Source organism: Silene latifolia, chromosome 10 (assembly GCF_048544455.1).
Source record: "Silene latifolia isolate original U9 population chromosome 10, ASM4854445v1, whole genome shotgun sequence".
NCBI classification, from domain to species: Eukaryota; Viridiplantae; Streptophyta; class Magnoliopsida; order Caryophyllales; family Caryophyllaceae; genus Silene; species Silene latifolia.
Window position 1 is genome coordinate 86,012,295 of NC_133535.1, and position 27,881 is coordinate 86,040,175.

A 27,881-nucleotide genomic window follows, 5' to 3' on the forward strand; every position below is an offset into this window, starting at 1 on the left:
TACATCTCCGCTTCTTCACGGGCTACTTCATGTACTACCTCATCTATCAACTAAATAGTGCTCAACCTTTCCATCTTTGTTCCTTTCATCAAATTCGGTAGGTTAAATTCGACGTTGTTGCCCTCAATTTGGAAGGTTAGCCGCCCATTCTTCACATCAATGAGTACTCCTCCGGTAGCCAAAAATGGCCTACCTAGGATGATGGGAGTATGGCTATCCTCCGGAATATCAAGGACAACAAAATCGGCGGGAATTAAAAGCTTTCCAACCTTGATGGGTACGTCTTCAAGCACCCCCATAGGGTGCTTGACAGACCTATCCGCCAATTGGAGAGTCATTGAAGTGGGAGCAAGGTTTTGAATGCCGATTTTCTTTGAAACCTTTAAAGGAATAACGCTCACACTTGCTCCCAAATCACAAAGAGCTCTAGATATGGGAACACCACCAACTACACATGGGATTGAAAAGTTTCCCGGGTCACCAAGCTTAGTGGGCATTTTATTAAGGATATGAGCACTACATGCCTCTTCCATAGCCACTATTTCTTGGTCACCCAAGACTTTTTTCTTTGTCAAAATATCTTTTAAAAATTTTGAGTAGGTTGGCATGTTCATAATCACCTCCGTAAAGGGTAGGGTAACCTCAAGTTTCTCAAGCATATCACAAAACTTGACATACTTAAGGTTTTCCCTACTCTTTATGGCTCTTGAAGGGTAAGGAATTTTCGGAACAAGTTGAGAATTGGAAGGTACCTTTGGAGGAGCCGAATTCTTTGTTACCTTTTTAGAGTGTTGCAAAGGTACTTCTTCAATAGCTTCTTCCTCATAAGGGAGGTCTTCCACATATCCATCAACATCCTTGTCCACTTGAATTCCCTTTCTAGACAAATCTTCACAAGCTTTCTTCCCTTTCTTGTCTTCACTAGCTTTACCCGACGGTTCAATGGGTGAGCTTTCCTCTTCACCATTAATTTCCAACTCATTCCCCTTGGGATCTTCATCAACTTCCACCACAAGGTCCTTGTAGGGGTCCTCAAGCTCTACACCGCTCCTTAACACTATCCCTACATGAAAACTCTTACATTTCATTTGACAAAAAACCATTATTTATAAAATTATGAAAATAATATAATTAGATTCTTGGTAAAAAAAATGCTATCATTAGAGCATAAATTTCATATAATTTGCAAATGCTACGTGTATTTCATAGTATGTTATATATCCCACTTTGAAAAATCATGTTGGTGAGGTAAATATACTATGTATAACCGTATAAATAATAGAATTGTCCCACGTCGAAAGATTAGCATAAAGTTGGGTGATCATATGATTATAAATAGGAGGCATCCTTGGAACATAGGTATTAACCCAAAATATTTTAAGTCTTTTAAGTATTGTCTTAGAAAGATCTTAAAAGTTTATATCATCATCTCCAAAATATGATATATATTTTCTAAATTATATTTAAGTGAAGTTCATAATTTTTATATAAAAACTCATACCATTTGACAAAAAAGCATCGTAAAAAAAGTATGAAAATTATATAATTAAATTAGTGGTAAAAAAAATGTTATCATTAGAGTATTGGTTTCATATCATTTGCACACATTTTAATTATGATAAAAAAATAGAAATATGTTATTCAATTTCATAAAAACAAAACCCATAAAAATTTGAAAATTTGAAAATTTAAAAATTCCAAAAACATGTTCTTTCCTTTGTAGTATAGAATTATATATATTGTATATATTTGTTTGTTTGTTTGTCACTCTTATCACATTGGGTCAACTACGCCACATTCGAGGCACGAAGGAAATAGAAGACCGCATGGTATGCTCTTTCCAAATCTCCTTCCTCCTTTTTATTTGTTAATGATAACGTGGCTATCTTTTGATTGATGCGGTATGAACCAATATGTTCTTAGGAGTTGCATCTAGGTTATATGGCATTTTAGTTGATAGAAGCATATGCATTAGAGTTGTATATATGTTAGTTGCATCATGGCATGTAGTTTTCATGGTTAGAAAATTTTGTGAAAATGCCTATTTGGGAAGCTTGATAAGTGTGTGTATATAAGGCCATTGTAGATAATTTTTCTCCTTGAAACTTTGTTTGCTATAATACCCTCAAAACACCCTAGGATGTGTAATACTAGTATCTTTTGACCCATGGACTAAGGCCTAGTCAAGAGTGCCTTGTGGTCCTTGTGGTGTGATAACTCCTTGGCTACCGTTTATTCCAAGGTGACCTTTGAAGCCATGCAACCGTTCTTACACTTATATCATCATTTTTTGTCAACAAAAAGGGAATCGGCACAAAAATGTCAAATTGAGTTCAAGTACCAAATCGAAATCAAATGTTTGAAAAAATTGCATCAATGAAAAGAGGAGCAAAAATAGACTCCTATGCTTCAATAAAAGTACCCATGCTACAAATGGGGTTACTTTGAAAAATGTTCAAAAATGCAAAGATTGAAAAATTTGCCAAGTATCAAAATGCCAAACATAAAAAATGGCAAAGAAATATTCTCAAAAAGTCAAATGCCACAATAATTTGGGGGGAAAAACAAATCAAAAGCAAACTACCATTGTGAAACTCATGCATCTTGAAACCCTTTCTATCCTTTGATGATCCTACTTTGTTGTATGGTGGAGAGGAGACGACCCTTCTTCTTGTCTAGGCAAGAGGGGGAATTCCGCGATCCTACAGTGTTTCTAACACCATAAGGAGTCTACTCTTGACGAAAGCATTTAGCGATTGTGGACAAAGGTACCCTAGTTTGACACAACTTGGAAGTGATTTGTTGGTATCCTTTTAGACTTAGTAACTTGGAGAAATAATATCTACAATGGAACGTGTACACTTAGATTGCTTTCTTTTTAGATGATTTCTGCCACTTAGATGAGGAAAGAGGCTATTCTTTTGTAGATGCATCCTTTTACTTGATCTTGTGTGCTTAAATGTTAAGATGCATCGCCATTTTGACAAGCCCCACCTTGTCTTGCAAGAAGGCATCTTACCTCATGGATATCTTGTTGTGAGTTGAAGGGGCGGAGTGAGACCCGTTAATTGTCTCACATCGGCTATATTAGTATTATTAGTTTAAATAAAGGTCTAGTTCTAGTCATCTCTTTACTCGGGACGAGTAAAGGTTCGGTTTGAGGATATTTGATGTGAGTCATAATTACGCACATTTAGTCCCCTAACTAAGCCTCATTTTGCATACTAATATAGCATTTTATAGCCATTTTATTCGTCATTTGCTTTCCTAGTGCATTTTATATGTCTTTTAGGAAAGAAGATAATGAGGCGGAATTCCCGTCTCTCGCGCATAGTCAGAAGCTTGTTGACGATCTTGGATGGACTAGTATGAAGGGGAAGCAAGAATTATGACCAAGGATGATAGGAATAAAGAGTATATGAAGGCATCTTAGGCATAAAAGCAAGAAAAAAGAATTCTACGGCTCAACCCGCTCGGGTCATGGCCAACCCGCTCGAGTTATCCCTCAACTCGCTTGGGGTCATTCTCAACCCGCTCGGGTTAAAGCTCGGGACGCTCGTTTTCAGCCCAAATCGAGCGGATTGTTTGGCAGGGAGATTGTCTTCGCAATGGGGAGTCGTGGGGCTCCTCCTAGGACTTGCAAGGCTTTATTCGACACCTAAGCATATTATTTCCTAATCTACCCTTGCTTAACCTAATGATGTACCACTATATATACTCCATTTGTAATAATCAAGAGATTAAGCTTCCTTAGTTTAGATTAAGCTCTCATTAGGAGTAATTAGAATAGATTAGCACTTAATCTTTCCACAAATTACACATTATTCTTTCCTTAATTATTGTTCAAGATTTATTATTGGGTAATTGAAGATTATCGGGTTATTATTGGAGAATTGACAACTCTTCATCAATCTATCAAGTTCTCTTCTATTATTCTTTGCTTTCCATTTGTTCATCTTAATATTGGTATAATCTCTTTACTCTTTACTCTTTATTGCTTATTTCTTCACTCTTTCATCATGTTTATGCTTGTTAAGATGATTGACACCATTGATAACATGTCTTCTATGATAATGAGTGAATAGTTCCCTATCTAGGATTAGTGGGGAATTAGGGGAGTTAATCATGGGGTAAATTTATGCTTAATGAATTCATATGAATGTTTGCTTATTGTTTTCCAATTTATGCACATATCATGTTTGATGAAATGCTTGATTGACAACCTAGCATGTTTCTCTTATCTTTTCAACAAGACTTGTAAGTCATAAACCAACTCAAGGCTTGTTAGACCATGCATATAGTTGATTAGAAAGAATTAAGTCAACTTATAGGTGTTTTACAGTCTTGACCGACTCGGCTCCGGAACCCAAACCTTCCTAGGACTCATTTATGATATCTCACCATGAATAGGGAAAACCAAAGTCGACTTGTAGGTCCTGTATAGTCTTGACCGACTCGGCTCCGGGACCTAAGTTTCCCCTAAGAATTATAAGAGGTACACTAAATTGATTCCAACAATAATAATTTCTTGCATCTATATGATTCATTTATGCTATCTTACCATGATTCCCCCTATGATCCCATGACATGCTAGTGCCTTTTATCATTTTTTTTGCATCCTTTTATTTATTGCTTATTGCTTTCATTAGATTAGAATCTTCAACCCTTTTCAATTGTGACAACCCTTAGTGCAACTACAATTAGATTGAACAATTTGAGTACCCCCGTCCTTTGGGTTCGACCCCGACTTGCTTGCTATGCTAGTAGTTGGGTATAAATGTGTTTGAGAGTGGACAACGACACGCTCATCAGTTGCTGCATCACCTCCTTCAATTTTTTTCATCCGTAGTCTGTTAACATAGTTAATATGATCTCGCTTTGTGTGCCCAACAAACTCATCACCATCAGCAGCAGCCGCAACAACTCTGAATTACACAGAAGGGGGCACGTGCGCTTCAGTCATTGCCTTTATTAACTCGCCCTCCGCTTCTGAAATTTTACGCTCAGACCTATGGTGATGCTGCCACTCGGGGGGGGGGGGGGGGGAGGGGGTTAACCGGTGATTATGTTCGATCTCATGCTGTAGTACCTCCCATAATCCTTCCTCATTTACTTGCGTCCTGACACAAGCCTTGCACTCACAACGAGTAATTGAAATATTCCTTAAATTGCTGTTGAAAAATTCAACGCCACCATTTAAACCACCTTTACTCTTGGTGCCGTGTTTCCCTTCGCAAGAACATCGAAAGTATCGCTCAATGAACGGTCGATCTTTCTTGTTATCCCTACGAGATGTAGATTTCTTGACACTAAATCCAATCTGTTGCGAATGTTTGATATGGAGAGCGTAAATATGCTCCCATTTCGCAGCTCTGATTCCAAGAAGAGACCTAGAAAGGTCAGTACCTGCGACAAGAAATACCAAATTAACCACATCCTTTTAGAACAATAACAGAAAAACCTACTCCGCTCAAAATAACAAAACAACATACAGTGTATTATAAATTGTAAACAAAACTGACAGAAAAATCACAGTAAATTAACAACAACAAGATGAATACATAAACTGTTGTTCTTGTTTGTAACATTTCGAAAATCATGTTCATTAAACAACAAAGGGATGAAAATATTTTGAAGTAAGATACAGTAAATTACAATCTTAAGAGTATTATCATCATCGTCCCATATTCATCATCCTCAGAAATCCATTAACGACAACGCTTTATTAGCCACATAAAAAATTAACAACTTAGAATATTATGTAGAAGACAACAAATATAGAACACAAAAAAATGAAGAACACAAAAAATTTTGCCCTAGATTGAGCTATAATGCCCTAAATATCATCAACAAACACAACAAAAACATTTACCGTCATAAAAAGGGACAAAAACAAACCTTTATTTATCATCATCGTCACAAATTCATCGTCAGTAACGACTGGCACCACACTATCATCGTTATCAACAACACCCATATGATCTTCTAAAACCGTCTCTAAAACCAAGCAAACATCTTCCTCTGCCATTTTTTTAGTGAATAATATTTGTAGAATAAGTTGTTATTTTGAGTGAAGATTTACATAATTTTACAGAACAAATTATGGATCAAAGAAAGAAGTTCACAGAAGATGAAGATTGCTGAGGATTTATTTTTTGAAAGTTGATTTGAGTGTGACTAACGTCAACACAAAGGGTGATGGGTTTGGGTTAGTGTGGGGTTGGGTTGTTAATAGAATAATATGTGTTGCACAAAAATCGAGAGTTTCACAATATAATAATAAGCCCACTAGCAACCCACCCTCCTCCCATTTCAGCCGAATATGCAACTATTTGACCCGACTTTTCCTTGTGACGGATATAGGCGGTCTTCAATGAGAATTTGTGATGATTTGCCCTATTTCAAAAGTTTAAAAACTTATTTCTATCTTAACGGAGTATCGTTTGGCAGGTAACTCAAAAAAGGTATTGGGATAATAACCGATTCTTTCTACCTCTCTTCTCCGCCAATTTTACTTCCATCTTCCTTCTAGTATCACTCACTCTCATTCTTCCTCCGTCTGCCGTTCTTCGTTTTTCTGTAAGTCTCTTTCTTTCTCATCCTCTGGCTCTTAATTATTCGCTACATTACAAATGAACCTTAAATTCTTAATTAAATAATCGCTGTATCAACTTTGAATCGATAATCTAATCAATTTCTATGTTTCTGTATTCTGCTTACATGATTATCAATCTAACTACTGTTATTGATATGGATTTTTGTAATGTAGGTTACGAATTTTCGCAATTACTATTCATAATGTCGGATAAGAATAGGAAAAATGCTAAAATTAGGGATGAGATTGAATTCAAATGGTTGAAAAGGCGAGGGCGAGCCCCTGGTGATAAAGATGTATGTTTTTATCAGTCTTTTATGTTTGATGGTGTTGAGTACTCTCTCTACGATTGCGTTTACCTTTTCAAGAGAGGCCAAAGCGAGCCGTATATTGGTAAACTTGTTAGAATTTGGGGGAATGCCAAGACTGAAGAAAGGAAGGTTAAAGTTCTTTGGTTTTTTCGGCCTTCTGAAATTTCTAATCACTTGCAAGGTGTGAATGTGCTTAAGAATGAAATCTTTTTGGGAACTGGTGTCGGCCCTGGCTTGACCAATATTAATCCCCTGGTAATACTCTTGTTTATCTGTGTTATCCTTGATGATTTATGCTTTATCTCTCTTTAATTTGCTTGATTATGTTCCCCGTGTGGTATATAGTTGAGTTGTAGTTAGGTTTTCGTATTTTTTCTTACTTGCCACTAGTTTTCCCTGATTTTTGTTGATTGATTGATTGTTAGCATGCTTTTGGACTGCCAATTAGACGTGTTTACATTTTTCTTCCCTTGGTGTTGGTATGACTGGAAGGTTATGAGTTACTGGAGGCGTAGTCTCTTCTTCATTGACAGGTTTTTATTTTGGGGTGGATTATAGGCTTTGGTTTTAAAGTATACGGGAAATTATTTTGTGGAGTAAATCGTTGGAAAAATGTATTGGCTGAAACTTGTAAGGAAGATTCATAATAAGTTATGTTTTAGGAGACCCATGGAAGCATATGTTCCAGGAAATGGATGTACTCACATGAATCTCATCAAGGATCAGAACCCAATCAAAAACAGCAGAGCAATCCCACAATGATTTGAGGTCTACTGCACGATCATCATATAAAAGTGGATATAGGTGTAATAATGACTGATTTTTTTTTATATTAAAACAGACGATAAAAACAATCTATATAATACTCCCTCCAATTCCATATTTTCTTCCCATTGTTTGTGGGCACGGGTATTAAGGAGAAGAATAAAATAAGAATAAAAGAGTTGGGTGGGGTTTGGTGATAGGAGAGCGGGATGAATAGTTAGGAGTTAAATAAGGAATTGTGGGCCACAAACATTAAGGGAAGGAAAAAATTAGTAGTAAAAGAGTTGGGTGGGCTTCGGTGATAGGAGATAGGGATGAATAAAATAAGAGTAAAAGTTTCCAAAATAAGAAAGAGGGAGAAAACCTGAATAATCCGTTTTAGGAAATAAGGAAGAAAATATAGAAAATGAGGGAGTAGTAAATTAGTCAGAACAAGAAAGCATAGAAAAGTAAAAACCCTTTTTTTTTTTTTGGTAAAGTAGCAATTGGGAAAAAGAAGCAATAACAAAAATAATAATATCAACCAAACAATAAGATGCATAAAAAAGGATTACTAGGAAAAAAAAGAGTAAACTAACATTAATATTAAAAAAGATTGTGAAGTGCGTAATTTGTTCTCACATCAAGTAATAGGATTTGGTTTAGAATGTATTGAAAGATGGATAGTCTCATTGAAAATATTTTTTTTAATGGTAAGGCTTAAATTAAACTATTTCTCCATATGATTCTAAGATTTGTATTTGTCAATTCTTTTGGTTGGTGTGAGCTTTCACCGCCATACGTGACTTGTTATTTTATATGATAACTTTGCAAACATAATCTTTCTTGGTACCGTTCATTGTTGTTTGCTTTGCATATTTGAAGCTACAATAGTGTTTTGTTATGGAAATACCTTACCCAGCCATTTGCGAAATTGCGGGAGCCTTTGAGGTATAGGTTTAATGTTATTGTTTATATAATAGAATAGATCTATGTGAAAATTTTTCTCGTAGTTATTTGTACTTTGTGGTATCTACTGACATGATTATACTAGAGTGGGATTCATGAAGTTTAAATGATAAAAAAGGAGAGCTTGTCTTGTTGTAGAAATGTGCTTAAAAATTAAGAGAATACTGTTATAACTTAGGGGGCGTTTGGTTCGCGCGTGGGTGTGAATTTGGAATTAGGAATCATACCCGGGTGCTATGGGTTTGGAACTTGATTCCTCATACCTTGCGTTTGTTTCCATTTTGGATGGAATGTGGATGACCTTAATCAAAGTTAAAAAAAACTAAAATACAACATTAAAAATAATTATTTTTGATATTGAAAAATCATGAAAATGAAGATTTGATCAAATAAATGTAAAAAAAATTCACTTAAAATGTTCCAGTTTTTGCCAAACAAACACCTGCTATGGGCTTGGCTCATTCCAAACTCATACCTCATACCTTTATGAATCGAAACAAACACCCCCTTAAAGAGTTTTGGAAAGAATTGAAGCAAACGAAGAAAATAGCTAATAATGTAGAGAACAATCTTCTGTGCAACTCCTTGTTTTTTTGGGATGCTAATGGATAATAGTAATCTCTTACATCATGGGCTCTTACAATGGCCAAGCTAAGGACCTATTGAGAAATGTAATGCCCAATATTGGATAATAGTAATATCTTACATCATGGACTCTTACAATGGCCAAGCTAAGGACTTATTGAGAAATGTAATATCTTACATCATGGGCTTTTACATTACTACTTCTAAATTGCCTTTTGGAGTTCTTTATTCTCTAAAACCTTGTTTGGATAAGTGGACTTGGAAGGAAAGGAACTAGAGAGAAATGGAGGGAAGTTATTTTCTTTATTTGGGTAGCAAAATGGAGGTGGAGGGATTTGAAGGGGAGGATAATGAATCCACAAGTTAAATATCTCTACTAAAGAAAAGACGTGGAGAGAAACTCTCCCCCTCCATTCACCCTCCATTCCGTTCCTTCATTCCACGTCTCCTCCCTTTCCCTCCCTTTTCCTATCCAAACTTTGAGACTAAAATTTTCATGGTGGATGATTTTAGGAAGAAACTAGAGATATAAGAAATGGTGGAGAAATGATATTATAAAAGTGAACTTTCAAAGTTTGGAACTTATATAAGTGCTTAAGCTTTTAGACAAGTGCAAGCGCAACGAAAACCTCTACTCTGTTGAATAAAGTGATAGACAAACTAACTTTTGTTTTGAATTAAAATAGTGACACATTTTTTTATGAGGGTGAATGCTTCACGATAATTGCGTATGCTATGTATTGGATTAGGTGCTAATTGTTTATTGGGTTGGAGTACATCAAATATGTGCGTTGTAAAAGTAAGTTAAAGTGAGCCTTTTACCGTGCATGAGGATGTGTTTTCTTGGGGTTGCATCTTGTTTTTGCAAATTGAAGTTGTCATAGAGACATTTGGGTAAGACTCTTTTCTACAATATGGTGGAGAATAGGCTTTAAGGAATTACCTTCTTACCTCTCGGCTATCTCACTTTCACATTAGTTGGTGACGTGTTTTCTTCAGCTTTCTCATTTGCCTTTTATTACAAAACAAAGAATGAGAATCTATATCCGGAATTTATCCAAAATGATTAATTAACATCATGATCACTCGTATTATAAAGCAAAATCGATCATATGTATGAAACGTGGATTTACATCAAGTTGCGATGAGATGATGTTGAATTTCATGCCATAATGTAAAGGTATTGTAATGTTGCCCTACATTGAAGCACAATATCTCTTGTGAATCTATGTCTAAGAGAGATAACGGTGATGGTGGAAGCTCAACAAGCTCCAGTTCGTTTGGTTAAGTTTTGTGGCTTCTCCTTAAACTTAATCGTGTATTTGTTGAGCTTGTTAAATCTATTTCATTAATCCAAACCTAAGCTCATAATTCCCATTGCTTAATCACATAAGCTATCTTGAATTTATGGAAGCTATGTTTTCTTGTAATGTCATCAACTAATGAGTGGCGCACTAGCCAAAATGTCTCGTTGCACATTAAATATGCCATCTAGATAATGGATAACTAGCAAGGGATACTATGATTCAATTTTCATATTTTTTTCCCTTTCTTTTATTTTGCCCTTCTCTTTGGAACACTATAACTACTTTTACACTTTAATGTGTTCATCCTCTTTAATTTCCAAAAAGGCAATTTTCTTTTTCAAAAATGGCACGCCTCTCATCGTGTGTCGTATCGTGCGTGACCCTTATTGGGTTTTTGTTCACCCAATTCTAGGAATAATTTATACATGATACTATAACAAGAATGTAGAGTGCCTTCAGATTCTAGATTGTTGCCTATGTTGGAGTAAAGGGTTGGATGCGTGTACAAAAGACTCATTTGTTGTTTTCCAATGACCAATGAGGAAAGGTACATTGTAAATTACCACGAGAGAAGAATGCGTCACAATAAAAAGAAACACATATAGAGTGGGTTGTTTGATTAATTCCTCCCTACTCTAGAGATAGAGATGTGGGTTGTTTGATTAATTCCTCCATACTCTGTAAATACAACATTTGATAGTATGAGAGTTGTGTTTCGTGATGATTAGCCACAACTTTTTTAAATCACTCTATGTTGTAATATGACTTGGTCGGTTTAACTCGCTTGCACTTTGAGAGTTGAGCTTTGATCTCGCTAACCTTGACTATGTAGCGCCAACCCCTACAACACAAACTCTACTGAGAATACAACATTTAATATTATGAGAGTTGTGTTTTGTGATGATTAGGCACAACTTTTAAAACCACTCTTTGTTGTAACATGACTTAGTCGGTTTGCCTCGCAGCAGCTGAGCTTTGATCTCGCTAACCTTGACGATAGAGCTATTCATGGACGGGACGATTAGGCGGTCCCGTTCGGCCCGCTAACAAAGCGGGTTTAGACAACGTATTTTCCAAAATTTACAAAGGCTGGGCCCACGAACCTGCCCAAAACCCGTTAACCCGCATGTCTGTGGGCCAAAAAAGTCATGTTAGACCGGCCCGCATCCGGCCCAAGCCCGCATTTGATCACCTCTACTTGACGACTATTTTGCTCTCATGTGGAAGTGTCTAACACAACATGTTGTTGATGTTGTAGGGTTAGGCATGACTATTATTTGAAGCAATTCATGTTTTAATTTAAAATGATGTGTCACGTGTCATGTCGTGTCGTGCCGAGATGTTAGATATTGGACTCACAACTCGTAGGCTAAAGTGAATTGTCAAAGTAACATAGCTCGAAGTATTTGATGTGTTGGATTGGCACCATTACACATCTATGTAAGGGGAGTTGGGTATACACAATGTCCTCACTCTTACTATGACGAAGTTGAAAGGGACGTTGTGGCATTCATTTGAGTTTGCAAACCCTCTCATGGGGGTCCATACGTGACTCTTTAAGAAAGGTCTTTTGCCTTTTAAGAAGAGTTTGCTGTGCCCGCTGATTCTGTTCATGTCAATTCAGGAAGCAATTGCTGGAAAGTGCAATGTTATGTGCATCTCAAAGGATGACAGGAATCGACAACCATCTAACGACGAACTTGAGTTGGCGGACTATGTGTTTTATCGCACCTTTGATGTCAAAAATCTTTCAATTTCAGATAAGCTGGATGAAAAGATAGCCATGATAGATGGTGTGTCCTTGCGTTTCGAAATCTGTTCAGTTATTACTTTTGTGAGAGCCATTTTGTAGTGACGCTTTTCTTTTATCTGCTTATCTGTCACAGTTGAATTGTTGTTGAACAAAAAAAATCTTCAATCAGTGGACCTTGCTAAGTTAGATAGTGCGAATGTGACAGCTGATGTGAAATCATTGATTTCTGCCAAAGATGATGTTGCGGCAGATACATTAGTAGATGTGGCTAATAATTCTGTTTTGGTAGCGGGTGTAGAGAAAATGGGAACTCGAAATAAAGACACTGAGGACAGTGATAGAGATATTAAGTTTGATGCTGGTTTAGGTTCGTTATTGGGTTATGAAAAGAAGCAATTAACAGAAAAAGGTGATGTTGCTACAAATGAGAATTTGAGTGTGGTTCCTTCTACATCTAAATGTCTGTTGGGAAGTGGTCAGCAAATCAATTCAAAGTCTCCTGATTCAAAGCAAACTGAATTGAATAAGGATGGTGAAGGTACAGTGACTGTTACTGCCACTGAAAATGGAAAGTCAGAACCAAACAATGATGTTAAAAAGAGCACTGTTGTTGCAGATAAAGATAAAGCTAAGTCTGAGGATAGACCATCTAAGAAACTTAAGCTTGATGTTACTGCTAAAAAATCGATCGTCAGTGGTACTAAGAAATCTGTCAATGTTTCTCCGGCCAGTAATAATGTTTTACGATCTGTTGCGTGTGCTGCTGAAATTGCTGATGGAGGCAAGTTGATTAGTGAGTCTGAAAGTATAAGTGGTACTCCTCTTGGGAAGCAGAAGTTCAATAGTCCGGTAAATGGCAAATCTGGTGACAGACCTGACAAAGTATCTGTAAAACAATCAAAAGACAAAGACTTAGATAACTGTGTCAGTAAGGCTCCTCATCGTCCAAATAGAGCTGCAGAATCCAAGGATAGAGTAAAGTTATTAAGAGAGCGGGATGCTACAAGCGAAGGAATTTCCAAGAAAAGGAGGACCAATAATTTTAGTGAACATCAATCTACTAACAAAGTGGGTAAAGAGATCAAACAACCCAAAGATGGGGAGGTTGGAGGTTATGCCCAAGTTAAAGAAGTCACTCTCCCACCACTCGTAAGTTCTATTGCTTTTATCTACGTGATTTACAATCCCATGCTAGCCTCGTAGTCTTAATTAAATATGATTAGATAACTATTTTTTCATTCATTCTCCATTTGACTCCTTTCCGTCCTTTTTTTGCGTCCACTATCAACGATCAAAGCTAATATAGTAAAACCTTGGTATTTTATGGATTAGAGTTCAAGATCCTTGACTTATTTATAGAAGCATCCCGACAAATGGTTGTTCAATTAGGTTAAATATATATTGTGTGTGAGAGAATGCGGACTAATGAACACCTCAAACCCAATTAAATCAAATCAGTGTTAGAGGTGATGAGTATACAAAAGACAAAGATGATTAAGTTCTTAAGCCCTCGTGAGTAATATTTCGGACAAAGAGAAGAGAAGTTCACGGTTAGGTGAAGGTGAAGGTGAAGGTGAAGGTGAAGGTGAAGGTGAAGGTGAAAGTGGAACATTTAACTCCCAACGGAGAAGCAAACAACTTATGAAGTATAATTTCAATTCTAACGCACAAAAGGAATATATGATCAAACATATGACCAAAGTTATGTTTCGAGTGTCACACGTGTCGTTTTAAAAAAAATGCGACACTTGAATACGGTTAACAACGTATCTCGATTGTAAGTAGACACTAGACACACACATGACTAAGACAGTATGGGCATGTGAGGCATGTGAGGCGAAGACCAATTAATGCCCCTGTTAGGAGGCTCAGAAATTGGTGAACGGAAAAGATTGCGGAGGGATAAGACATGGATAAAGTATTGTAAATGATGATTCATGTTAACCCATCCGAAATCATTTTGGGACTAAGACTTTGTTAACCCATCCTCCCCATTTTCACGGTTGTAAAAATTATGGATCTTCATTTTTTAAGTGGCTTTGATTTATGGCGGGAATTCTTCTTAAGCTCTCAATGTTCCTCAAGGCCCCAACAAACAATCTATGGGGAATTCACTTGTTTACTTCTTTAACGAACCTTTAGGTCTATTTGCCATTGGCAATTACATGTTTAAATGATGAAGATTTATTTTCCTTTTTATGAATACGGTAAACACTCCATTTTCACAAATAAGTTTGATTTTGAACCAAATTATGTTTTTTTTTTCGTAATTTTTAACATTATTTATAAAAAAAGATTCAATAGTCTTAGTACACAAAATATTGAACCGAATTGTATCACAAATTTACCTAATCCAGCTCTTATTTATCATTTCTTGTAAGCCTAAAGATACAATGATAAATGTCATATAAGGAAGACTCATTCGGTATAAAGCACAAAAATGTCATTGGATTCTTCGCCTCGACTTCTCAAGCATGTCGTTTATTCATAGAGTTGCGTATGCTTCGTTGGATGTGTGGCCACACAAGAAATGATAACAAATAATATAGGTTGAGGAACGAGGTGGTTCGAGAGAAAGTAGGCGTTGCGTCGATTGAAGATAAGATGAGGGAAACCCGTTTAAGGTGGTTTGGCCATGTGCGGCGGAGAGCACCGAAGGCACCAGTGAGGAGAATTGAGAGCTGGGGAATGGATAATATTGTTAGGGGAAAAGGAAGACCGAAACAAACATGGTTAAAAGTAATTGAAAGCGATATCTTTTGGGAATTAATAAGAGTGGCAAGTGAGAGGGTATTGTGGAGAGAGAATCCATGTTGAAGATTTAGTTTGAGTTTTTGGAATTTACTTAAAGATTTATCAATCTTTAAGTAAATACTCCTCACATATATTAGAGAAAGGGAAGATACATATCACTTAGAGGCAATCTTTAAGTAAATACTGCTCACATATATTAGAGAAAGGGGAAGATACATATCACTCGGAGGGAGTATCATTTTTACTTAAAGATTTATTTATTTGTTTTTAAAACTGTTTTGCCGCTATAATCTTGGTTTTCACGTTTTTCTTACTTTTTATTTTAGTTTTTGCAAACACACTTGTTTTGTTTATCATTTATCTATTTTACCTTACTTCGTTTATTTACCTTTGACTATATAGGCGGATTCAAACCTATACAGATTCAGATAATGATTCATGATTCACGTTAGTTATGATTCATGTTAGTTGGGCTCAACTTTGAGCCTATTGATTCATGTTAGCAACTGAGAGACTATAATAACTTATGAATTAAATTAAAATCACCTCGGCCAAGCGACCACCACATGTGCATATCGGCACACTTATCCCCTTCCTCACTTCCACACTTCCTTCTCCTTTTTCTCTTCCTCCGATTTGCTTTACCAACCGCCACAACGGGTCCAGGGACGAGGGAATTAACCCGCCATCACATTTGGTGAGTTCTCTTTTCTGCGTCTCCTTTTCGTCTCCGTTTCGGTCGTTAACCGTGGGGGTCTAGGTAAGAGGGTGAGGTTGTTATAGTGGGTGGTTAAAAATTAAGTTAGGTTAAGGTTAGTGGGTAATGACTTTGATTATAACGGGTTAAGTTCACTTAGTAATGTAATTCTTACCAAATAAGGGAAGTGATAAATCTTTTTGAAATTGCCCAGGAAATGTGGCAAATCTTTGTGAAGTAAACGTTTAAGGAAATGTGTAAAATCTTTATGGGGAGTAATAATTATCGAAGTCAAAACTAAGATTTTCACTTAATAACATTGATTCACTTGAACGGGATTCAAATCTTAAGTGTTTGCGAGATCTAGTAGCCTTCTATAGGAAATATCCACTCCAAAAGTTCTCTACATTTTTGCCGTATCTATTTCTATCATTTTCCTTGTCTTGTAGTGTCACATACATGCAACATTTCATATTATATTCTCTCTTTCTCAAACCACTTTGTAATAGTCATACCTAAAGAATCTTCATATATTCAACTAATATGCAAAATTTTTTACACGCGATTAGTAATGAAGAATTAAAGTTCTTAATTTACATGTTACTCTAAATGTTGCTAGAACTGTCAAAACATGACCGGACCCCTAGACCCGACATGACCCGGTATTTTTAGCGTCAAAGGCCCGTAAATCCTAACCCGCGATCCAAAATGACATGTTATTTTAGGGTCAAAACCCAACCCGGCCCAATGGGTCAAAGATAAATTATGAATATTATTAAAATATTAATATTTTTATATTATATTTGAAATGATATATAAATAATTATTTTAATTAAATAATTAAATAATTAATTTTATATCATTAAATAATAAAATAATTTTAAAATAATGAATATAATAATATTATTAGTTATTAAATACTCCCTCCTATTTCATTTGTTGTTCCCCTTTCCTTTTCCATCCAATTCCGGTTTTGTTCCCTCTTTCTATTTTTAGACAACTTATATGGTCCAAAATCAATTTGATGTGGGTTCATGTGTATTGTGTGGTCCAAATTGATTCCCTTAATTATTGTGCTAAAGAGAAAGGGGAACAACAATAAATAAGAGGGAGTATGATTTAATTTTAAAAATTATGTTTTTTGGGTTGGAAAATGATAAAATAAAACACGTCGTAAACTTTTTGCCGGCCTGTATTCCGATCATAACCCGACATGAGATCCGTATGACCAAACCCTTATATGATCCGTCCCGTATTCGATCAACCTCACATGTTGGACCCGTTTGACACCGTTTGAGTGTCACTATTTATCGTGGCTTATTTTTGCATCACTCATGTAAGCCATGTCGATCTAGAATTGGCTTGAATAGCCTTGTATCGGCTAAGTCATGTGTAATATTTGCAATTGTTCAAAGTTTGTGTATTGGAAAATATTAGGGCGGAAACTTGAACATCTGTTATGTATGGTCGCATAACAACCGGGGTTTAATACCATAATATTCCTGATTCAAGCTTCACGAATATGATATGTTATATGGTGGGAGTCACACGAGTGGAGATTGAAGAAAAAGCGAGTGAAGATGTGACATTTGCTGGGAGATGTTAACAATATTAAGATGGTAAAGGATAAAGCAAGAGTGAGTTTGGGAAGTCGGTTTAGGATTGGATAAGATTAAGATTAAGTTGATTGTAATAAGGTAGCTACGTAACTCAGGGGAGGCAATGTTTTGGTTTGAGAAACTTGAAGTGGTTACACTAAAAGACCCAAAATTTGGTGAAGAAAATTGTTAAATGGTTGGATTAGATATCCAAATTATCCTTTTTTGTACACTTTTCCTAAGTATCTTTAACTTTTTGGATTTAAATAAGATCATGCTCATATTTTTTATATTCGAACTATTTGCACCTACTAGTAGTTATTAATAATTAGAATATTAACCTAGTGGTTTCACCAAAACCATTAATTTTAACTATCGATTTTAGGTTTTTGGTGGGATGATCCTCTCACATGTTATAGAGTCTTGTCGGCGAGCTCAAGCCAATCTCGAGCTTGAAAAAATTGTGCTCGTTACCAGGCTTGGCTTGAGAGCTTTAAGGCAAGCGCAAGCCTTAAGGCGAGCTCGAGAAACTCGAGCTTTATTCAAGCCTATATATAGTTGTTAAATTTTCCTTTTTTTCTTTCGATATTGACAAGGCTCGAAGGTTAACGTTTGGCAAATCAATGAAACATTTTATTTGTGCGATACACAAATATAATAAGGATAAACTCTTTAAATAAAATATAGGCAATATTTTATTTAATCACATAAGTTCGAGCCGCACGCGAACTTTTCGAGCCGAGCCAACGTTAGCGGCTTCACTAGTTAAGCTCTTGTCCCGAGCCCGAGCCCAAGCCCGAGCCCTAGCCCGAGCCGAGCTTTGGCCATTGCTCGCTAGCTGTCTTGTCTCATTATCATCCCTAATTAGGATATTAAACCATTAATTGAGTCCTAACCGTCTGTGGAGCCTTAAAACACTCTAATCTAAGTAATCTAACTACAATCATGTAGATGGTACATTAAAACACCGTAATCTGAGTAATCTAACTAAAGTCATGCAGATGGTACAAATACGATTGAACACCTTAGAAAGATAACTAAGAAATTATCTACTTTACCCAAGACCATCATAACAAAGTGAGTGAATCTCGTGATCAATTTAATTCAGACCCTTCTAACCTTAACAGTATAAAATATGACAACATGAAAGGATCTTATGGTGCAAGTAGTTTATTTGTTATTTCGACAAGTTTTTGTTCCAAAGGCGTTTCTTATGTTATTTAAATATCTAAATTCTATTACTTATCAAGACCTTTACGTTGGTAAACCATGTGACTCAAGATGGACTCAAATTGCAAAACTATGCTAAAAATATGACTAAAGTATAAAAAACAATAGTGGATAGTAAACATCCATAGTGACCATATTAAAAAGAAGACCATAGAAAGTACTTTAAACACTCATTATTTAAAAAAGGTCACCCAAAATAGTCTCACCATCTAAAACTTTAAGCTCCTTAACATTGTTCTTTTCGTCCTTCATTCATTTTGTCAGCAAACAGTGTCATGAAATGGAAGCATCTTGTCCTACCCCCATCTAGACCTTATTTGTTCATTCATCTTTGTTGTTGTATCATATTCAGTATCTATGCACGGTTTAAAATCACGGTATCGGTCGTGGTAACGGTGTCCGGAATCTTGGTTGACATTTATTTTAAAAGCTTTCGTAGATACTTTATCGTCCATTTGTCTATTTCATATGAAGCGAAGATTAAATCTATTCACGATAATTAGTCTAACCTACAAATTGCAACTTTGTAGTCTTTTTCTTAACAAAATTTGGCCAGTTCAAATTCTAACTTGGTCATCTCCGTTTTTCACGGGCCAAGCTGGGCAAATAGGCCTATTACGCGTTATAAATTGGTAGTGATACATCTCAGGCTATACGCTATACGTGATGTATCAGAGAAGATTTTAAACCATGTGCCTATGTGCATTCTGCCTTAATTTTTGGACTGTAAAGAATTTCTGGCAAGAACCATCAGCCTCGCATTTGAAATAGTTTGATGAAGTGGAATGGGATATTTTAAAATGTGGCAACTATGTAAAACAATTGTGAACATAATTGTTGTCAGGAACATGCAGTTTCTTAAGGAGCCTAATTTAAAAAAAAAAAATCTACCTATAATCAATAGCTTATCCCTTAGTGGTGATTTTCTAGTATAACTAAATCTGGTTCATATAGAGTAATTTATTTGTATCATTCTTCTTTGGGTTTTCTGCAAAGGTTTTCGTTTTTTTGTTGTTTTTGTTTTTGTGTTCTTGTTCTTTTGTACACTAACTTTCAATGCTCACTGTTTATGTGTTTACAGGACAAGACCAAATGGTTTACAGATGGTGTAAGTATGCTTCTTCATGCTGAGCTCTATATTTATTTGCTAAATATAAGCCTAAGCTCTTTACTTGCTTTAGATTGACCTTTTATTGTTGCAAAGATTAAAATAGTGGTGTTTCTTAGTAATCAAGGTAAGCTGGGATTTGGTAGTTTATTTGTATGGTTGTTGACAAGAATATGAGGCTACAATTTTCTCCATCAATTGGTCTCACTTAAGATTGTTGTATAATATCTATGGATCATCATTGAGAAACAGATACATCTCCTTGAGGTATTTAAATAAATGGGATGATTTGGGCATGTTTTACATTGAGACTCATACATGGCCTTTGTGAGGATGTGTTTCTCCATATGTTGGTTATTATTGATTTTTTAAAAGTTACCTGCGTGATCCTTTTATCTGAAATCATGAGTTCAGGTCTGACTACACATTAACCAGCGGGCGCGCGGGTGTGTGTGTGTTTGACACTTGAGTATGTAGGAAAGTACTATAAATTATATACTTCAATGCGCTGGGTTAATCAGTTGCAGCTAATGCTTTCTGTCTCTTTATTGGTCATGCATATGGAACTCTGGGTAATTGGATTATGCGATATTTATTGGCCATGTACTTGAATTAAATGACCGTGTTTTCTATAAGCCGGGGTTGTTGATCATCATTTTGGCTGTTTGTCTATGAGATTTCTACAAGTGCTCAGAGGTCAGAAGTAATATCTTTTGATGCATTTTGGGACACTATTTTACAAATATTATGTGCATATCGACAATTTGCGGTAATTTTTTGAAGGCAAATTTAACAAAAATAACCCAACGTTTGTTAAGTATTCTGAAAATAACCCATCCTTTTGATTTTAACAAAAATAATCTAACGTTTACTTTTATGTTACAGAAATGTCCCGACATCTAACTTATATTTCGTAAAATGATAATTCAATCAATCCATTAACTTGACCATATTTTGCAAAAGTAATTATACAAGTGATGAAAAAATAATTTAAGAATAATTTTAAAACATGGAAAAAAATTGAAAAGAATTTATAGCACGGTTCAAAATCCTAAAAGGCGTAAATTATATGGTTTAAAAAATTAAAAGTATATCTGTCATAAGTATTTCCACTAATTTAAAATCTTATCTTATTTCTTTTCAAAAAATTATATATTTGTTTTATTAATTAATTTTTCATTTACAAACTAAGGAAAATATAACAAAATAGAACTTTTCCAATTTTTTGGTTATGAAATTTTTTTACATATGATATCACAAAATAGACTAATGATTTATGAAACTATTTTACCAAATACTCCCTCCCATTCACAATAAACCTCCCATTTCATTTTGGCACAAAAATTAAGGAAACACACTACCCCATTTCATAAATCATTTTGTGACAAAAATACAAATGTTGGATTATTATTATTTAAGTTAAAAGGTTGGGTTATTTTGGGAAGACTTATCAAAAGTTGGGTTATTTTTTGTTAAATTCGCCTTTTTTGAAATATCTCTGTTAATCATGTAGTTTCATGCCATCAAGCAAGGTGTTTGATTCTTTAACACCTTGTATAGTCTATTTGTGTTTTTCCTGACTCTTTTTTTTTTACATAACCTTGGCTCATCTTCTATTACTTATCCAAAACTTACTCATATCTTTCTGGATCTTTTATTTATCTTAACTTTCATCAAAAATTTACCCAACTTTCTTTTCTCGTAGCTTTGGGAAGACAGGATTAACGGTGCTAATGATCAAGGAAAGCTTGTTCTTCTTCAGAACTTGGATCCTACATACAGCGCGGATGAAGTGCAGGTGTGAAGTTATGATAATATATGTTGTTTGATATGTTATGTTTCTTTGTCCTGGGGGTATGGGCCAAGTTTTCTTATCAGATGTTATGTTGTGACATTCTATGTTAAAAATCAATGCATCTGCTTTGTGTATGGAGTCACAAGTATCTGAGTGTGACTAACGGCACATTCTATGTAAACTTATGAGATATTGTTTCTACCCTTTTATTGGATTATAAGCTTTAAAGTTTTGTTATCTCTGTGTTAATTTTCCCCAGGGTATAATTTTGGATGGTTTTCATGAAAGGTGTACAGTAAAAATAGTGCAACATACTGCGACATCTAGCCCGCATGCTGGTATGTCAGAATCTCTCTCTTTTTTTCACTGCTGATGCCTAATCTTCGTTTGAAGATATCATTTTTCCTCTACCATGACCTCGCCTCTGTTCGTTTAACATTCTCTTTGCTTTTAAAGCCCACCCAGTGTGATAATTAAAGTTACTAGGCTACACGAGGTGAAAAAGGCACTCTTCTTTAATTAAGCTATTTAATTTTTCTTGTAGGACAAGCTTTTGCCATCTTCAGCAATCGAGAAGTTGCAGAGATGGTCATGCGAAAGCTGGAACAAGGTTGCTTGATGCTCCCTAATGGAAGGTTTGTACGAGTTTTCTTTTTTATTCTTTTCCCCTTACCTGCTTTCTATTCGGGAGGAGGGGGCTAGGTGATTAATTGGTAAAAGATCTTGTAAGAATTGAATTATTGCCACCCATTGTGGAAGTTGATTTGTTTTTTAGCAGCCTATTGTTAATTTGATCTAGAATTATTTTCTTACCTGATTTTGGCATTTAATTCTTTGTGCTCTCAAACTGTCTCTGTAGTGTATCAGTTACAGATTATGGAACTGTAAAATGTGGGCTAAGGTTCTACATTTTCTTATAGACACTACTTGTCTTGTTCTGTGAGAAGCAGATTAGTTACGTTATCGAAGTTGTCTTATACTATTTCTGTAATTTTGTGTCTGATGAGTGATGCTGTCAATGTCCGTATCATAAAGATGTGCTTAACAATAATGTCCCCCCCCCCCCCCCGAGAGGATTGTTTTTATTAGACTTTTTCAGTCTTTGAGCATGGTTAGCTAATGAGATTTTAAGCAAGCTTTTCATTTAGTCTATTTCCAAATGCATTTAGTGAACCATAATTTTGGCTTCTGGTACAATTTTGTGATACTTTGAAACGATCCGACGATCCCTAGAAGTAGTAGAAGTGTTAAGTGTGCATCCAATGGGTTTTGGCTTCTCTCATCAAAGAAGTAGGTAAAACAGAACTAGAAATGCTGTGAAAGCATTTTTAGTTTCTCAAAGCTCCTTGTTATGTTACTTCGACACTTCATATGAGCTCGCATACCCCATGTGCGACACGTGAAACTTGGACAGTGGTATGACACTCTGCCACTTCATTTTTCAAACCAAGAACTTGAATTTTTATAATGAAATAGTAGAGTCTGACTCTTGGGTACGCACCCGTTTCCTACCCTTTGAAGTTTGAACCAAATCTGAGTAACCTCTTGCATTTAGTGGTGTAATCAGATTCTTATGGTTCTGCTTAATCAAATGCTTTACATATTTAATTTCAGTGTTCCTCCATTTTCATAGCTTTATAATTGACTTCTTATATCTGAACTATACAATTCATCATCTTTTCGGTATTGCTTGCTGAAAATGGATTGTCAACTATCCAGGAAGAAACTAGGAAGGGCAGTGCTGCCAAAGTTGGGGATTCAGATTGTGTGTAGTTGTCTTTTGTTTTGGATCACACATTCTTTCTCGTGCCACATCTTTCTCTATTACAATTTTTTTGTAAATAAATTTACTGAAATGCCTTCATTTTATTTTGTTAGTAAAGTGAATATATTAATTTATCGGCTGATATAAAAGTTTAAGATGCGTATGTTGGTGAATGTGCGGCCATACAAGGAAAGATCGATTAAGGAATGAGGTGATTAGGGAAAAGGTGAAAGTGGGGCCAATAGAGGACAAGATGATGGAAAACCGACTAAGATGGTTTGACCATGTGAGAAGGAGACCTATGGACGCACCAGTTAGGAGGGTCGAGACTTGGGGAACAGAAAAGGTTGCTAGGGGTAGAGGGAGACATAAACAGACGTGGCTGAGAGTGATAGAGCATTATATAAGATTTCTCGGGTTTGATGAGGTGACGGAGAAGGCACAATGGAGGGAAATGATATATGTGGATTTTTAGTATTTGACGTTATTTGATATATTTAATGTTTTTATTTAGTTTTTAAAAATGTATTTGTTCTTTTCAGATTTATTACACCTTTTTACCAACAACTCTCTTATATATTAATACTTGGTTCACTTTTAAGGTAAAGTATTCTGGAACCTTAAGTTTTACTTTGGTTTTCAAAATCGTTTTAATCTTTATTCTCGATTTAAATTCTATGTTTTTATAAAAGAAATCCGGACTTCGATTTTAAAACCTTAAGTTTACCTTTTTTTGTATTATGTTTCTCTACCCTCTTGTTTTTCACTTTTTCTTTTCTATATTTTCGCATTCTGAGGTGTGCGTTCACCCATGGACGGTTCTAAAGGATGATTCATGTCAGCCGACCCCAATTCATTTTGGGCTTAAGGCTCTGATGTTGTTGTTCAAGAGTGTTCCAATTATCGGGCATTAAACTTATGAGTCATACGATGAAGTTATGAGAGCGGATAATAGAGCAAAGGCTTAGGAAAGGTGTAGACATCTCGGATAACCAATTTGGATTTATGCCTGGGAGATCGACTATGGATGCGATTTTTATCATGAGACACTTGATAGAACACCATCGGGACAAGAAGAAAGACTTGCATATGGTTTTTATTGACTTGGAAAATGCATATGATAGGGTACCAAGAGAAGTACTTTGGTGGGCTTTGGCAAGAAAAAGTGTGTCTCGAAAATATATTGACCTCATAAAGGACATGTATGAGGGGGCTAGTGCAAGTGTTTGCACTAATGTTGGGAGAACGGAAGAATTTCCCATTACCATCGGGGTGCATCAAGGTTCCGCACTTAGTCCTTTTATCTTTGCTATAGTTATGGATGAGTTGACAAGGGATATTCAGGACACCATCCCTTGGTGTATGATGTTTGCTGTTGATATTGTGTTGATTGATGAGACAAAAGAGGGGGTGGAGAGAAAGTTGGAATTGTGGAGGCATACTTTAGAGACTCGTGGGTTTAGGCTGAGCAGGAATAATACCGAGTATTTGAGGTGTCAGTTCACTAACGTGGCGGGGTCGAGATCGACAGAGGTGGAGAGTGTTATTTTCGATGGGAATGTTGTTGAGGGGTCGAATTTCTTCAGATATCTAAGATCTATTATTAAAAAAGATGGGGAGTTAGACGGTGATGTTGCATCACAGAATTAAAAAGCGTGATGGTTGAAATGGAAGAGTGTTTCAGGGTTTTTATGCGATAAAGATATGCCCCAAAGATTAAAGAGAAAATTTTATTGCACGGCAATTAGGCCTGCCTTACTTTACGGTTCCGAGTGTTGGGCCGTGAAACATTGTCACGTTCAAAAGATGAGTGTGGCGGAGATGCGTATGTTGAGGTGGATGTGCGACCATACAAGGAAAGATCGATTAAGGAGTGAGGTGATTAGGGAAAAGGTAAAAGTGGCGCCAATAGAAGACAAGATGATGGAAAATCGACTAAGATGATTTGGCCATGTGAGAAGGAGACCTATGGACGCACCGGTTAGGAGGCTAGAGACTTTGAGTTCAACTTGGAGAACTGAAAAGGTCCCTTGGGGTAGAGGGAGACCGAGACAGACATGGTTGAGAGTGATAGAGCACGATATGAGATTTATGGGCTTGAGGAGAATATGGTGACGGAGAGGGCATAATGGAGGGAAAGGATACATGTGGACTTTTAGTATTTGATGTTATTCGACAGATTTAGTGTTTTTATTTAATTTTTTAAAAAAAAATTATTTCTTCTTCTCTCCTTTATTACACCTTTTTACCAACCACTTTCTTATATATTTTACTTGGTTTACTTTTAAGGTATTTCGGATCCTTAAATTCTATTTCGGTTTTCAAAATCGTTTTAATCTTTATTCTCGATTTAAATTTTAAGTTTTTATAAATGAAATCTGGAATTCGATTTTAAAACCAATAAGTTTACCTTGACTTTGTATTATGTTTCGCTCATTTTTTCGCATTTTGAGGTGTGCGTTCACCCATGGACGATTCTAAAGGATGATTCATGTCAGCCGACCCCAAATCATTTTGGGATTAAGGCTCTGATGTTGTTGTTGTTGTTGTTGTTGCTCTGATGTTGTTGTTTTCCTCTTCTAACATGATAAGTTTGTGTTTATAAATTGCTGCTACCTTGAGCCTTTTCACCCTAGCTCGAGAATGGGTATGCGAGAAGTGTCATACGTGCCATGACACAATATTATCGATACGTGGATTGTTGTTCCAAACTGGAGGAAACTTATGTGAGGACACGTTTTTAAACTTGTTATTCATAAATTTGAATATTTCAAGTTTTTTGTAAAGTGGACTAGGGAGTTGCTAGTTAAATAACACTTGTGGTGTGTTTTTTTAAAATATCCTGTTAAATGCTTCACAAACACCCTTTTGACTTTTCGAGGACTGACGAGTTGGTTTGCGTCAAGTGAGTATTTACCAGTTAAACAGTTACAGCCTTATGATTTAAGAGTTAAAGCATGATAGTTCTTCATCATGATGTTAACTCTCGGTATGAAACATTATTTCGGAATTGGTTGCCGAGACTGAGTCTCGGTCACTGTGTTGTAAATGTCAGCAACATTTAAAACAGTGATAAATTGATCGCGGTTCAGTCAATACCTTGTCACTATTTGATTGGTATTTGATTCGTGAAACTTTTGTAGCTGGATCATGATTTGCTTTTCTATATGTTTGCAGGCCTCTTGTTGGGACCAACCATAGTATGACTCTGCATGGAAAGCAATCTCAATATTTTGGTCACATAGTCCTTGAAAAAACTAGACAACAAAAGCAGAAGGTTATGGTAGAGTTCATATTTGCAATTCTAGCTATTTTCTGATAGGGCTAGTCTGCTCCATGTGTTAATCCAAAAAATTGAAACTCGTTGGTGTTCTCTTCAATTTTGTTTAATGTCCCTTTTAATTTTTTCTTCCAGAGAGAAGCAGTGTCCACCTCACATTCATCTCAGTCAAATACCCTTGAGTATGAGATGGCTCTTGAATGGCAATTACTGCAAGATAGATCAGATTTGTGTTGGAAATATTTGTATCAGGTTTACCAATTACGGTTGACTAAGATTTATCTTGTTCTTTGATTGGTCAAAATTGCCTGAGTCTTTTTCCTCATCTTTCTGCAGCATCAAGGGGGTGAAATGAGAAAACTGAACACGCAACTCAAGTCTAAGTGAGCCTACAATCTGGCTCCCAATAGGGTTTAATCCAAGCTGAAAATCATATCTAAAGAACCGGTATGTCCTCCATCCTGGTGCATATTTGCCACGTGAATTTGTCAGTGAAATTGATGGTCAGCTGATCATTCTCGTGTAAATGCTGAAGAGACTGCCGTGATATGTTAGGAACTAGAGATCACATTTTGGCGAAAAGTTGAGCATGAATGCATGCAATATCGAAAGCAGATATTTCCAGTTCCAGACTATCAGTTGCCTTTGGTGCCACTCAAATCTTTTATAATGTTTTTTTGTTCACCATCTTGCTTATGGTTGAGAGCTGGCATGACTACCGATTAGTGATCAGTATATGTACATACATGTAAATGAGCTTCATGTTGGCTATTGGTAATAGCAATTCTTGTTTTAGTAATGATATCACAAGTAGTTTCCTGTCACTTGCCTCCAGAGCTGCTGATATCTTGTGTCCTACTTCTGGAAGAGTTGGAGATAACATTGTTGTCTAGTTTGGCATTTCTGATGTCTCCACTAACGCCATTGCTACTGTGTCAGTGTCCCTAAGCAGGCTTTGCGAAATCGTACAAAATTGGAGATTTGGAGTATGTCATTAAACTTTACCCCCTAGTGTGTAGAGTTGGCAATTGATCCAATTTTCCAAGACTTGCGAGCCTGCCCTCCATACCGGGCTGGTTCAAGGTTGCATTTCTCGAGCCCGCCTCGCCAAGGCGCTAACATATATTAATTGCCTTTGATGTCATGAAGGATTCTCATTCCTCGTAAAATACGATACTTTAATTGAGTTTAATTTTTGTTTGTTTTTACTATTTCTTTTGATAATGCTATGGCCAGTATTAAATAGACATGGTTCATCAAAAGGGACCTAAGTAGCACCAAAACGGACACCGACACGGCACCTCATGAAATTTACGACATGGAACACGTTATTTAAATTTAATAAAATATACATTCTATAGTTATAAACGTTTGATTTTTTTTAAAAAGT

At 36.0% G+C, this 27,881-nt stretch overlaps 1 protein-coding gene across 5 annotated transcripts; it reads left to right on the forward strand.

Annotated features, from left to right (window-relative positions):
• Positions 1-6,404: 6,404 nt before the first annotated feature.
• On the forward strand, positions 6,405-27,315 carry LOC141605711 (protein ANTI-SILENCING 1). Of its 5 annotated transcripts, none has more exons than XR_012526435.1 (12): positions 6,405-6,579; positions 6,770-7,161; positions 12,136-12,304; positions 12,398-13,413; positions 19,625-19,651; positions 21,357-21,449; positions 21,706-21,784; positions 21,991-22,081; positions 26,389-26,494; positions 26,627-26,743; positions 26,828-26,938; positions 27,047-27,315. XR_012526435.1 is itself a non-coding variant. In XM_074424585.1 (11 exons), exons 2-11 carry the CDS (start codon positions 6,799-6,801, stop codon positions 26,876-26,878), a joined length of 2,112 nt encoding a protein of 703 aa, XP_074280686.1. In that variant the 5' UTR covers positions 6,426-6,579; positions 6,770-6,798; the 3' UTR covers positions 26,879-27,315. The 5 variants fall into 5 exon arrangements, 2 of the variants coding, with proteins under 2 accessions (XP_074280686.1, XP_074280687.1); XR_012526436.1 differs by having other exon boundaries at positions 6,426-6,579; positions 27,027-27,315; XR_012526437.1 differs by having other exon boundaries at positions 6,426-6,579; positions 26,389-26,488.
• Positions 27,316-27,881: the final 566 nt, after the last annotated feature.

Excerpts from the sequence above, each read along its gene's own strand:
- LOC141605711 (XM_074424585.1), top strand. The coding sequence starts at position 6,799 with ATGTCGGATAAGAATAGGAAAAATGCTAAAATTAGGGATGAGATTGAA. Across the intron at positions 21,785-21,990 it reads GACATCTAGCCCGCATGCTG|GACAAGCTTTTGCCATCTTC; the intron begins GTATGTCAGAAT and ends TTTTTCTTGTAG. Across the intron at positions 26,495-26,626 it reads AACAAAAGCAGAAGGTTATG|AGAGAAGCAGTGTCCACCTC; the intron begins GTAGAGTTCATA and ends TTTTTCTTCCAG.